Below are 14,162 nucleotides of genomic sequence, written 5' to 3' on the forward strand. Positions count from 1 at the left end.
CCAGCTCCTTGCCCATTCCTCCCTCTCTCCTCTCACAGGAGAGCCAAAGCTTGTTCTGCTGTCTGTACCGATCCTGGTGCCACAACCCAGTCACGACAGTGTCCCTCTGCTTCCTTACCCAAAACTACCGGCACGCCTACGACCTCATCCAGAAGTTGTATCCTTTTCTACAGCTGCCGGGGCACATGGTGGGCACAGAGGGCCATGTGCCCTGCCCAGAGCCACTGGACAGTGGGAGTCCTGGAGCAGCTCTGGGGGTGGGCAGCTAGCTGGCAGGGGAGGAATGTGGTGGAAGGGGGAGACTGAAGCAGTGTTCCTGGGACTGCTTTTGATTAGGGCAGACTTTGGCCCTTGGGGAAGAGTCTGCACAGCCTTCCCTCTCCGGCCTCGGCCACCCTGAAGACCAGTGGATGGTCCAACCCTGAGGTGCATTGATGATGGTGACAGCTGTTCAGGCTTCTGTTATTCATCTGCTCAGGCCCCCAGTGTAGGCCCTCCCGCTGGTGTCAGAGCTCTAGGCCTTTCCCTTCTCCGACGTCTTCCACCTCACTGAGGCAGCAGGAGGCTGGGCTGGAGCGGCTAAGGCCATGTCATAATATGGCAGGCCAGGAGAGAGCTAAGGAAGCGGAAACAGTTCACTTATAAGGAGGGAAACCTTGGCCTACTTCTCATTAAGAGCAGCAGAGAGTAAAGGTGGAAAAAAAATTCCATTCCCATTTATGTTGAACCTGGGTCTACACGTGGGTGCCAAGCCCAAGGTGGGAGTCTGAGCTAGGGAGAAGGCGATTGGAATCCTTCGGTTCTGTTCTGAACACCACCTTGGGAGCCAGGCTCTTCCCAGACGCCCTCCTCACTTCTTCAGTCGCTTCCCGAGGGTGGGGGAATGTCAGGAGAGTGGGCAGCTGGTCAGCATGCACCCTGACAGCTGCTTTGTGTACAAGATCCTGCCTAGGCCCAGCCTCAGTGGGGCTCCATGCAGTTTTTCCAGTCAAGTACTTTTCTGATTAAGGTCCTCTTTTCTTGACTAAATGTCCAGTGGTGATCTAGAAGTCACTGTGGATTTTCTCACTGAAGTGGACAAGCTTGTGCAACTGATTGAGTGTCCCATTTTCACATGTAAGAGCATTTGAGTGTGTGTGTGTGTGTGTGTGTATGTGCGCGCACTCAAGTGCCTTCGTGTAGGGCCCCACTTTCTTCCCCAACCAATTGCTCCAGCTCTACAAGTAAATAGAGCAGAAGTTATGTGTCTTTCTGCCAGGAGCCAGCCAGGACCTTTGTAGAGCCTCTGATTGTGTATGGGGCAAAGCTAGTGGCCCCCACCAAGAAGGGCTGTCAGCTGAAAGGGTCGGAGAAGGGGGACGGTGCTTGGGGCTGGAGCAGAACAGTGATGGGGGAGGAGAGAAATCGGTCTGAGAGGCTTCTTGTTAAGGAAAAGGGGAAACAGTGTGAGACAACAGGGAAAGATATAAGCCCCGGGGAGCCTGGTGAAAATGAGCATGCTCTGAACATGGTCCTGTATAATACAGTCAGAGGACATGTGGCGATCACTTATGCCCAGCTCAATTTTGAGGGTACAACTCTGTGGCACGGACAGTGATCCTTTTTAGTCATTCCCCTCCCCCACCAGTGGTAAAATGGACATAGTAAAGAGTCTCTCTGTGTCTCCTTTTGGGGTGGTCCTAGCCCAGCCTCTAAGCTTTGGGAGGATTTCCCCAGACCTTTCCCTGACATTTGGGGTTTCTTGATACAAAAAAGGCTTCCTTCAAGTACCTTCCCAACTCTCAGTGTCTTATCTGTTCATATAAGAGCCCTGAACTATCTGTCCTGTTGGTGGCCAGAGAATGGAGTCCTTATCACCTTAAAAAGTAAAAAGAGGAAGTACTGTCTGCTGGGAGCAGAGCAGAAATAATTATGCTTACTAAACACAGGCCGAGTGAGAGTGGCAGCCAGTGGAGAGAGCAGTCTGGCTTAGGAACACTCACACCTCCCATGCTTCTGAGGAGACTCTGCTCTGAAACATATGTGTTTACAGTACGGCTAGAAACACATGCCCTGGAGTAGTTGGGGAACAGGCCTGTGCAGGTTGCCTTTCCCACCAGACAGTCCTGGCCTCTGCCTCCAGCCAGTGTGGATGGATACCCTTCCACGGTGTGCCTGCTTCTCGCAGGTCCCCCCGTGCCCTGGACAACGAGGCTGAATTCAGAGCAAGGGAGATTTTTGCCTCAACTTATCTCACATTCATGTGGCTGGCTTGCATCATCAGTAGACTGCCCCAGTGATTGGTGCCATAGAAACAGAGAGAGACCCTGTTTCCCCGAAGGATGAGGTAACAGCAGCCCCTCCCAAGGGCTTTATCTTCTCTTCCATTCTGGCCGCCTTTTACCAGGGACAACAGTCCACCGAGGCTCAGGTTTGATCCAATGTGTTCCTCTCCTTCAGCACCAGCCAGTGGACACCCAGCCTTAAAGGTCTTAACTCACACCCGACACCGCCATCATCCAGAGCTAGGGAGAGTCTTTTCCATCAATAAAAGTCATTGAATGCCTACTGTGTGCTGAGTGAGCCCTGTCTTCGGGGGGCTCGCTGTCTGACTGGACAAAGAGGACGTGTCCGAAGAACGTGCTCCTCTTTGTTGTCTTAATTAAGTGCCACACGCTTGCTGGAGGCGGGAACTAGTTGAACAGCTGTTTTTTAAAAATCGACAGCAGAGTGGTTATTTCCTCTGGACTGACCCAGAGCAGAGGAATCCAAGCATCCCATTGCTTTGATGAATGAAGACTCCTGGACCAGAGTTCTCTGGAGCTATTGTTAAGGCTTGTAGGCCTGATCCAGCTGGCCAAGTAGATGGTTTAAAGAGCCCTTCCTCCTGCTGGGCACATGCAGACACCTCCAGTGTATAGAAGGCCATCACTTACTGTGCTAAACGCCGGCTAGCCCCCAAGCTCCAGAGTATCAACTGAGCTCCCATCCGCCTCCCTATTCCCACCCTGAAAGCACAGGCCAGGACAGAGCATCAGGTCCTCACCTCAGAATGTGGAGGTGAGCACAGCTTAGGGTCTTTTGAGGGCATCCACAGGCTCCTTCCTGCCCTCTCTCACCAATAAAAAGGGAATTCACCATGGCCTTTCATAGGCCATGTTTCCTCCTGGCCTGGCATTCCCCAGGGGGCAAAGGCAGTGATCTTGGATTTGCACTGACCTGGCTGCTGGCAGGGGAATAATTGTAGGGCTGCTACAAGTAGAGGATTGTGGGTTCCCCTTACAGAAGAGACAGAGGAAATGTTTCAGGGAGCGAGCAGCAAAATCAGATTTGTCCCTGTAGTTTAAAGCCCAGATGTCCACTTCTAAAAAGGACAGTCTGGCTTGCTTCAGACTCTCTCTTGTTCATAGGTAAGGAGAGGCTCTCTGCCTTCGGAAGCTGCTATGGTCTGAGGCCACAGCAGCCCCAGGCCTCAGGAGGTTGCACCCCTCTCATCCAAGGGGGGCCCAGAAAGCCCAGTCTTGGCGCTGCTAATGCAGATCTCATGTGTGTTCTCTGCCTCATGCTTCCCTGCCCTTCTTTAGAAACAGACCCAGAAGGGAGGTGTCCCATTCATCTCCAGTCTCCCTCACCCTTAGTTGCCATAAGGGGAATTTCCCAACCTGGGAAGTCTAGAGAGGCAGCATGTTGGAGTACGATTTCAATCTGATCTCCAGAAGCATCCGCCAGCCAGCTTCCTCTGCACTTAGAAGCCAGATGCTCTCATGCACATACTCTGTGTATATGTGTGTGTGTGTGTGTGTGTGTTTAGCCAAATATGAAAGCATTTTTCCATTCTGTCCTCCCTTCAAGCTGTCCTAATCCACTGCATTTCTCCCCAGATCACACTATTTATAGCTCTGCTGCGCTGGCACGTGCAGAGGCAGACACAGGAATCTGGTACAAGCATTAGACCCTCTTGTGAGGGTGGTTGCTGGGCACCTGGGAAAGAGGGGATGAATTAGCTGATGAAGCAAGCCCAAGCTGGGTTTGGTGGGGAGCCAAGGGCAGGCCAGGGACTAGCTTCCCTTCTCTTTTCTGGGGTCTCAAGGCAAGCGCAGGCTCCTGGTTCTTTCTGTGAAACATCAGATTGTCAAAGGAAAATAGCAAGACTGGGGCTTACTGTTCTTCCCACCTCAGACATCTGCCCTTCCTGAGGAGGAGGGCCTAAGACTAGAAAGAAAGATGGGTCTTTGGGATGGAAAGGAGATAAAATCTCCCCTTGACCCTGTGTCTTCTCAGTAGAGCAAGGCTATTTATTTTCTTGTCCAGTTGGGACCAGGCCCAGAAACAGTGATGTGGCGAGCCTTGGGAGACAGAGGGATTCCCCTCATCCCATTGGCCCTGGGGGCACAAGGGAACCATCATGAAGGACGGGTGTATGTGACAGGCAGGGGGACTACTCTTCCAGTGAGGAAGGCCTGGCTCCATATGGAGGAGAGAAGGAGATGGAGTTCAGCGCAGACAGCGGCCAGCCTCGTGGGATGGCTCCCGCTCATCCTCGTTCCTCTGCTGCTGGTCGAAGGGGCTTTGACCTCAAGGGCTGGACAGATGGGGATGGGGGAGGTGGGGCGCCAGTCCAGAGCCAGGGAGTAGGGCCAGAGCCTTTCTCATCGCCTCCCTCCATTTCTCCTCAGATCTGCGCCTGCAGCTGCTGGATGTGAAGAATAACCCCTACCTGATCAAGGCCTTGTACGGTCTGCTCATGCTTCTCCCTCAGAGCAGTGCCTTCCAGCTCCTCTCCCACCGCCTGCAGTGCGTGCCCAACCCGGAGCTCATGCAGACTGAGTAAGTGCCTCAGGCTTGCCGCGCCTCCCCAGCCGCATCTCCCTGAGGGCCCAGCGCCACCCGCCCGTCCTGCCGGAGGAGAGAACCTTCCAAGGCAGGCCCGGGGATGCTCGCCGAATGGGAGAACTATAGCTAAGGTTTGCTTCCCTCGCTTCAGCGGGATTGTGTCAGGAAGCGATGTTGCCCTGAGCCCATGCAGGTGACCAGGCCCCGGATTTCTGGTCCCAGACGGCCAGGAGGGATCTGTGAACCTTGTGGTAGATGGACGCACACCTCCTGGAGTGGGAATATCAAGAAGCCATTGGGTGTTGGCAGGTTAGCACCTCCTGGGAATGCTTTTCTGAAACAGTTTCAGAGCAAGCTTTTGATGTATCCCAGGCTGTTATGTGATCCCAAAAAATCAAAGGTTGTCACAGAGCTAGTGAAAGAGGGAAGTTTGGAAAGAAGTATGGGCAGCACCATCAGTGCCATCCCGAGCAAAGGATGTCCAGACAGGGTAGGTGGGCCTCGCTCCCTACAGACATCTTCCCAGCCCCCTGGTTCAAAGACCTGGCTGGTGAGGCTTTAGACCTTTGGTTTCCTGAGCTCCAGCCCCTGAATACAGAGAAGGCTGAGCCTTGAGCCATTGACCTGCCTCCCAGGACAGTTGGACAGAAGGAGGAGAGGAAACGTTGGCATCCTGGGGACCGAGGGACATGTCTTGGAAACAACTGAGGGGCCCACAAGGGTTGTTGACTGTCTGCCAGCTGCTGGCTGAGTATGAGCACAGGTCCCAGAATGCAGCGGGCTTGGGGCAGCCATGTTCTGGGAAGAGCCGTTCTCGCGGGGGGGTGCCCGGCCTAGCACCGGGCACACCTAAGAGGGCTCACTCGCTCTGGCAGCCTCTGGAGAGCTGGGCCTTTGCCCCAGGGGTGGGGGAGGGGGAGGCTCCCACCCATGAGTCCATCCCTGGCCAGGCCCTAGGAGCCTGTTGGGTTTTGTCTATATTTGGTAACCCTTGGAGGGCTCTGCCTCATCCACAGGCATTTGGCATCTGAGATGGAAAATTTCACTTGTCAGGTCACCATGGAAACAAGCAGAGCCAGGGAGAAGATTTACACTGAATGGAGGGAGCCCAGCTTGAATCAGATGCCCCCATTTGTTTGGAATCCCTCTCTCCCCACCCCCACCCCACCCCCCAGGTTGTATGATGATTGGGCCAACCTTGCTGCAGCCCCAGTTGGCTGGGGGTGGGGAGGGGGAGCTCCTTGAAACAGCCCCCACGGAGCCTGCACTCTAGTTCTGGGAGGAGTGACTTCCCCTTGCCAGCTCATCTGACCTGCTCTGACTGTCCTTCACCCTCCCACCTTACTAGATACAGCATCAGCCCAGACCTCTGCGTTTCAAGATTTCCTTGGCCTGTTTACCATCCCATGCCTTGCCTTCCCCAGATAGGAGTGGGGATGACTGTGCTCTCTCTGTCTGAGCACTGCTGGGGGTGACAAGGCCCAGCTGGAGAGCTGCATTTACCCTTGGATTCAGGGCTCAAGGAAGGCATGCCTTGGACTTTTTTCCTTCCTCTGGTTTATGTCCCAGTCCAGCCCAACTCCTTCCCACCCCTTTTCCTAGAGAGAGTTCAAGGGCACTGCTGTGACTTGCCAGTTCTCCTCTCTCTCACACATGAGCCGCAAGGGTAAGCTGGATAGCCATCCATCGGGGCTGGCCTACTGCACGGTCCTGGTGGCAACCCATGTCCTCAGCCCACCTCCACCCCGGAGAGCAGGGAGCCCTCGGGGAGGCCTAGAAGGCAGAGCTCAACTGGGCTTTCTGCTGACCAGGTTTCTACTTTCCTTGGCTGAGAGGCCTGGTGTGGTCACACATCCAGCTTTCCCAGCATAGCAGAGGGCTTGGTCTCTCTGCCTCAGGAAAAGAGAGATGGGATTGCGTGGTTGGAAGTGATGTCGTAGGAGAGCCAGAGAGAGAGAGGGCACCTTCCCCTCCCTCAGCCGGCCACTGCCTGGCCTATAGAGCTGTCAGCCTGAGGTCTGATTAGCAGTGACCTACATTCCATCACACCCCCCACCGTGGGGCCTACCCATTGTCCCGCCACCTCTGCTTGGCTGTGTCGCACCCGGGGCAAAAGGCACTGGCAGGAGTTTGGTGAGGGCAGGAGTCTCTGGAAAGGGTCCCTTACCCTGCCCAAACATTATGCCTCTGACTGACCTCAACCTAGACCAGCTAGGCTACCCAAGGTTCCCTGCTTAGGGCAAAACACACACATTTTCTAGGACCACTTGGGGAGGCTGTTTCTGCCCTCAGGGACACTAAATCTCCTCAAACTCTGGGTTCAAAGGAGGGCAGGCCCTTGGCAATTTGATGTTGGCCACCCCAAGCCGGTGCCCTCCCCCCATTCCTCACCTCCTTCTGTTGAAACGAAAAGATGCCAGGTTAAGATTCAGAGCTGTGGGCATTGCCTGATGCAGATGTGAGAACAGGTCTCCGAGGTGGGGAGAAGTCAGAGGGTGAGTCGAGTCAAGGCAGAAGGAATTTATTAGTCATCTGCTGTGTGCCAGGCCCTGTGCTATGTTTTGCGGATACCAAGAAAGGCCAGATGATGTCTACTGCTCTCCAGGCACTCCCGGGGTACCTGAGGACGTGACAGGCCAGCAGCTATGACCAGACAGGCTAGAGGCAGGATAAAGCGGAGGGTATCTGCCAGCCCTCGGGCCGCTGGAAGAGCCTTCTTGTTTGTTTGGTTTGGCTTCGTTTGGTTTTTGGTGAGGCAGTTAGGGTTAAGTGACTTGCCCAGGGTAACACAGTTAGTTTTGTGTGTCTGGGGCCGGATTTGAACTCAGGTCCTCCTCACTCCAGGGCCGGCGCTCTGTCCACTGTGCCACCTAGCTGCCCCTGGGAGAACCTTCTTGTAGAAGAACTCGAGGGACGCCAGGAGATGAAGATGAGGAGAGTGTTACGGGCATGGGGCAGAGTCAGGAGATGGTGTGTGTTGCATGGCCCAGGAGGCCAGCGTGCCTGGATGATGAGGCCTGTGTGGGGCCCATGCTGCTGGGAGGTAATTCCTCTGCCCCCCATTCCTGTCTTTGGCTGAGTGACAGTGCTTCTGGTCTTCTTGTCTGAGGGTGGGATCTTGCCAGTACACTCACTGTTCTAGGTCACCCGGACTTAGAGCTAAGTTGGCTCTTGGATGTGATGAGAGCCCAGGCCCAGGCCCTGCTGAGGAGCCTTCCTGGCACTGCCTACCCCGAAGGGGGCAGAGGGAAGAGGATCGTCCCCCAAAACTCTCCCGTGGCCAGAGGCAGAGCAGTCCTGATCTAGAAAGCTGGCAGTTTGTTAACAACTGCAAGAAGAACTTGGATTTCTGTCCCAGTTGAGCTTTCTCTGAAGTCAGGAGTCAGGAGACCTGCCTTCTGGTTCTGGCCTTCCCATTTCTTTTCTCTGTAAGATGCAGGTGTCATTGGCCTGGAAGCTGAGCTCTCCAGGCCCTTCCACAGCTATATCCTCTTTTGCCTCGGCCTTGGTCCCAAAGAGTCTAGGAAAGTGGCCTCAGCAAAAATAGAAGGGGAGTGGGATGAGGATAAAGAGGGGTCTCAGCAGCAGCTGGGAAGGGGAGCAGGAGGGGCGAGGTCGCTGCACTGGGGCAGAGCGGACTCCTTTGAAGGCCCTGACTGGCAGACAGCTGGGCAGCCGTGTCAGGTTGCCCAGGGAATGGGGCCTTAGCATGTGGGAACAAACAGCTGAGTTGGTTTTCAGAGACACTTGCTGATCCCTGATGCCGTTTTCTTGGGAGTGGCCTTGTCACCCTTCAGGAACATACCCTGAGACCACAGGCCTCTCCACCCCCTCCCGGAATGATGGTGGCCGAGGAGAGCCTCTCCCTAGTGAGGCCAGAGGGAAGGATTGGGTCTAGGGGACGGGAGACCTTCTGATCCCCACCAGAGTCACCTGGGAAAGTGGCCCCTCACCCCTGCCTTCCCAGCTGAGGCCAGGATCAACCTTCCCAGGAAAGAAGTCTTACTAACAGGGCTCCTCCCCCAGCTCCGCACTCCTGGGCATGACTCTCGGCTTACGCCCACCCCTGGGGAGATGAGCATTCTCTGTGCTCCATCCAACCCAAGCTGAAAATAAACCTATCCAAACAGCCCCCCAGAGGCAAGAGCAGGCAGCCTCTGCTGGGGGCAGGGGAAAGTAGATCCAGCTGGCCGCTGTCCATCTTCTCCCCACCCCCCAGGCCTGGCCACATTCGTGCACGAGGCCTGGCATTAGCTAACCATGTGCTCTCCCATCTCCCTGGGAACCCCTGATCTTGTTTCCTTCTGGACGTGAAGTCCTTGGGTTGCCAGGGGCAGAACTCAGGTGCCTTTAAGTGCCTGTGTGTCGTAGGGTGTGTGAAGCACTCTGTGTCTAGGGATCTGGCAGCAGCCAGGTAGCAGGGGTGGAAGGAAACTGGATTTGGAGCTAGGAAGGCCTGGTCTGAGCTGTGGGCTCCTGGACCAACCACGTTGCCTCGGTCTGCCTTAGTGGGATCTGTGGAATGGGCACAGTAATGTACCTTCCTGCCAGAGTTCTCATGAGCACCAAATGAGACACCATGTTGAGTGCTTTGCAGACCTTCAAGTATATGTAAGCCTGGCTTTCCCCACCAGAAACAGCATTGGGATTTGGGGCATCAGGCCTGAAGAACCCCACCTGTAGCTCAAGACTCCCCAGACTATGTGTGGTCCAGGAAGAGCTTCAAGGAGATCTGGGGCGACAGGGGGTGTGAATGCTGCTGTGTCTGTGATGTTGGGCATCTTGGGTAACGCGAAAGGGTCTTGGCTTTGGCCCAAGATTGATCTCCCAGAGGACCTTCCGACAACGAGCCCTTCTGATCTGCCGGAGCCTCTGGACACTGCCCAGTGGCCTCATCTCCTGTGGCCAGCCCAGCCAACTCCAGGGAGGGATCCCCACCCAGGGCATGGATTGAACCAAGAAGCTGCAGGGCTACCATTTCCTCAAAGTTCACATGGCAGCGTCCCGTACCTCCTGTTATTTGACCGCATCGTGAGCCCCTCCACGTGAGGTTGAAGGAGTTTGGTCCCACCTGCAAGGGAGGATTCTGTCCAGTGCCCCAGGTTCCCTTGGGTGGCCCCCACTTAGGGCTACTCCTTCCCCTGAGGTGGAAGCAATTGGCGCATCCTCTCGACATGCCTCTGGCTCCCTCAAAGAGCAGGCGGGGAGGGGGAGGGGCAGAGCTGTGGTTTTGCTTCTTGCTGAAACCAAAAATGTTAACTATTTTGTTAGAATCTCAGCAAGAGGAATCAAAGTGCAGCTGTGGGGGTGAGGAGTTAGGGAGGGGACAGAATTCCATGAGGAGCCTCCTCAGGAAGGTGAGGGCAGAGACAGTGACCAAAGCTGGGGGATGAGGGGGTGGCGAAGAGGTCAGAGCTCCCGGCCAGGCGAGGCTTTGGCTGCCTTTCTGCCCAGCTGTGACTGTCCTCAGCTGCCCCAGACCTAGCACCTCCAACCTTTTCCCAAGGCCTTACCCTGACCCACTCAGAGGGCTAAGCCTGTTCCCTCCAACATAGCACCCACCCATCCCACCCCATCCTGGAGTCCCAGCTGGCTTCTGGCTTGTTGCTAGCTCAAATGTCATTCCAGTCCCTTCCCCCCCTGGGAGAAACTCATAAACAGGAAATGCTTCCCAATGATGTGTGCTCTGGGCTCTGTCTCCAGTCCCATCCCACCCCTGTCAAACCAGGGGCCACATGGATGGGGGCCAGTAACCCAGATGGACAGTTCAAGGTCCACCAGCAGGCATCAACATTCGCCCTGTCCTCCAGAGCAATGGAGACACAAGCCAGGGATGATCTCTGGTCTCTCTAACCTGTCACATAGTTTCATCAGCGTGGGTGCTCTTCCACCAATACAGATCGCAGCCCTCTACAAGTTAGTAAATCATCTTTGAAAATGGCTGTAGCAGAAATCTTCCATGATCCTGGTGAGCCTGACCCAACTTTACAAGGTTGGTCCTTGGGCAAGGCTATCCCCCTGCTCGTGTTTGCAGCCTTCCTGGCCGTCCCTGGTGTGACCCAGGGTCACCCACACACCATGACAAGAAGTGGGCAGTAGGGCCTTTACCACGGCCTTTAATAAGAGCATAATGGGTAGAGCACTGGGCCTGAAGGCAGGAAGACATCTTCCCGAGTTCACAATCCCGCCTTAGACACTTAGCAGCTGTGCGACCATGGGCAAGTTACTTAGGCCTGTTTTTTTCAGTTTCCTTATCTGTAAATTCATCTGGAGAAGAAATGGCATACCACTCCAGTACCTCTGCCAAGAAAACCCCAAACGGGGTCACAGGGAGATGGAGCCAAACAACTGAACTGGACGTGAAATGGACAGCAACAGAGTTGGAGGCACTGCAGTCCCTGTTTTAATGAATGCCTTTTTTCTTCAATTACACTCATTTTTTCATATACCCCGCCTCGTCTCACCTCCATCAAACCTGCTCTTGTAACCAAGCAGATACAGTCCAGCAGAGCCATCGCTGTGTCCAGCAGGAGACAGTTGTATGTGGTGTTCCACACCCATAGTCCACCACCTCTGCACAGAAGGAAGATTTTTTTTTCAATTCTCCTCCAAGATCCTAGCTTGTTCGTTATAATTGCATAGCTTTAAAGCATTTGTTAAGCACCTACCGTATGCAGTTTGTTTTTCAAACATTTGTTAAACATTAGGGAAAAGAAGACAGGCTGCTCTCTGCCTGGAAAGTTTATTTTTTGTTATTGTTTTTAATATCAGTTTACCCTCTAGGCAAGGGACAGTCTGCCTGAACCCCAGCCCCTGACTTCTTCATTATTGGTCCTCCACATTTCTGACACTCTCACCAGGGCTAGGCTTCCCATAGTGTGGCAGGGCAGATGGCTCTGGCCGGGCACTCTCCTGACTCACAGCGTTCTCTCTGTTTCTGGCTTCTCAGGGATAGTGTAAAGACAGCCCCAAGCTCCCGGAAGGTGGATTCCCCCAGCATTGACTATGTGGAGCTGCTGCAGCACTTTGACAGGGTCCAGAACAAGCATCTGGAGATGAGACACCAGCGGAGTGGGCGTGGTGACCAGCTGGACCGCAGGATCGTCCTCTGAGCCCTCAGCATGCACAGCTTGGGGGCAGAGGCTGGTGCGGTGGTCCTGTGGACCATTTGTGGCCTTCCCAAAGTTCTTTCCAGGACCTTAGCAGGGAGGTGAACAGGTAGTGAGCGTGCTGTCTTCTACTGTAGCTAGGCACGCCCTGCAGCCAAATAGGAAGCCCGTTCAAGGGCGGAGGAAGAAAGGCTGCTGCCCGCCTCTCCATCCTATGGCCAGGAGCGGCCAGCACTAGCTGCTGCTTGCTGGCCCTTCCCGGCTGTGCTAGAGTAGCGCAGTAGCGGCAGGGTTGACCCTCCAGCTCTCCCTGAGACGGCCCTGAGTCGCCTTGAGATGCGCCCCTCTGCCTCAGAAGTAACGCGCCCCCCCCCCATAATCAGCTCTTTTAACAGGCCCCTTCCATTTGGATTGAGAGCAGAACTCGATTGCTCCCTCCCTAGCCCAGATCTCTTGACATGTCAGTGTGTCTGTGTACACACAGATGTAAATGTTCTGGCTCTTAATCTAGTCTCCACCTGGATCACAGAGGTTTGTATGTTAGACTGGAGATCTCCCAGGTAAAAATAAAGGAATGATGGTAACTTTGATCCTTTCCCACATCTGTGCTGCTCTCTTTTTTTCCCTTTTTAAACCCCCTATATTCTTCAGGGCTCTCTGTCACTTTGGCCCTGGCTCCATGCATTAAACCAGGAGAAGGTCCTGACAGGCCAAACCCTCCCTGGCACCAAGACCAGGCCCCCAGCTGCCCAAGTGGTGCCCGAGGAGTCCGGAAACCTAGATTTCTACGGTGCTCATGGTCACCTTGTGTTGTCTTCTCATCCCCCATCCCACAATAACAGATCTAACGGGAGGCCTTGTGCAGAGAGAACCCACCCCCCCCGGTTTTTCATCCTCATTACCTCATCCCAAAGGCCTCTTAATTATCAACAGAACCAGTTTTTATTTTAAAAATACTTTTTAAGGCTATGTACCCCCTGTAAAATTAGAATGTGATTTATTTCCCAGCAGCAGGATGGCTGTGGTGTCTGAGGACCAGGGGGAAGGCCCCTCTGGGAGAGGCTTTCCAAACCTCCCAGGGTTCCAAGGGGCAGGGGAAACAGAGCCCCAGGTGATGGGGAAAACTGAGGCAGAGAGGGTCACAGAAGTAAAGCTGGGAAGGAGTCCAAATGCCCTACCTGCCCCCATCCTTGCAGTTCCTTTCTGGATCAAGGGCAAAGACACCAGTCAGCTGCCCCAGTCCCCATCGTCACCCAGGACTACTAGGCATTGGTTAGCTCTACATTAGCTGGCTTCAGTTTGAACTAAGTTCACAGAGTGGTTCTGGCTGGGAGCAGTCAACAAGACTAAGTCCCTACTGTGTGCCAGGCACTGAGGATAGAGATCAGACCTGTGATTTCATTAGAGAACTCCCAGGTGATGAAGTGCCCTCTACCGATGCAGGTCACACCTTTTCTATAACTTACAGACTTAAGAGAGATCTGGGGCACCAAGGTTGAATGACTTGGCCACCAGTGTGTCCCAGAAGGCAGGACCTCCTTTGTCTGCAAAACCAGCTCTCTCCAATGTGTTGTCTCACTATGCTAAAAACCAGGGATACAAGACAGAAATGAAATGGCCCCCTGCCTCCTAGGACCTTACGTTCTACCGGGGGAGTGCATATAGATGGGAATATCCAAAACTTGTGCAAAACAGGGTCCCACAAAAAGGTCTCCACGACTTGGAGAATAGGGAAGAACTCCATGTGGAAGATGGCCCTTGAGCTGCACTCAAGCTATGCAAAATTCCAGAGAGAAGAGCTGGAAGGTCTTGGGAGGACCAGCAAGACGGCCAGTTTGGCTGGGAAGGGGACCAATGATTAATAAGCCTGGCAAAGTAGCTTGTGAAGGGTTACAAAGGGCAAACGGGAGTGTTCATGTTGAGCCTAGAAGCAGAGAGCGGGGAGGGAGGCCACTGGAACGTAACTGAGTAGAGGAGCCATATGTGACCAATGACCATCTAGTGCCCGGGACTTCAGCTTTGGTTGGCAGACCCTGTGATGCCTTTCCCTCACCAACGATTCTCACTGTGCACTAAGGGGCTTGCCTCCCTAGGTCCCAAAAGAAGCGTAATGCTCATTTGCCTTTGAAGTCATCGACCAGACCGAAGTCGTAGCCTTTGCCCGTATTTTAATCCTCATTCCTTAGCACAGTAGCTGGGACATAGTAAACATCTAATAATGCATCCAACTCTTAATAACCC

At 54.1% G+C, this 14,162-nt stretch overlaps 1 protein-coding gene across 3 annotated transcripts in view; it reads left to right on the forward strand.

Moving 5' to 3' along the window:
• The window catches only part of VAC14 (VAC14 component of PIKFYVE complex), a 134,354-nt gene extending 121,843 nt beyond the window's left edge, over positions 1-12,511 (forward strand). Inside the window, exons 16-20 of one of the 3 annotated variants that reach the window (XM_020963592.2) lie at positions 39-157; positions 1,037-1,116; positions 4,656-4,806; positions 7,657-7,855; positions 11,762-11,849. In XM_020963592.2, coding sequence (XP_020819251.1) covers positions 39-157; positions 1,037-1,116; positions 4,656-4,806; positions 7,657-7,855; positions 11,762-11,767 — 555 coding nt within the window. In that variant the 3' untranslated portion in view covers positions 11,768-11,849. Of the gene's footprint in view, positions 1-38; positions 158-1,036; positions 1,117-4,655; positions 4,807-5,865; positions 7,632-7,656; positions 7,856-11,761 lie in introns of those variants that run through there. The other 2 variants (XM_078149343.1, XM_020963593.2) reach the window with 2 other exon arrangements.
• The last annotated feature ends 1,651 nt before the right edge of the window (positions 12,512-14,162 follow it).

The sequence above is a fragment of the Phascolarctos cinereus genome, unplaced genomic scaffold, assembly GCF_003287225.1.
Source record: "Phascolarctos cinereus isolate Bilbo 61053 unplaced genomic scaffold, phaCin_HiC Scaffold_2;HRSCAF=192, whole genome shotgun sequence".
Classification (NCBI taxonomy): Eukaryota; Metazoa; Chordata; class Mammalia; order Diprotodontia; family Phascolarctidae; genus Phascolarctos; species Phascolarctos cinereus.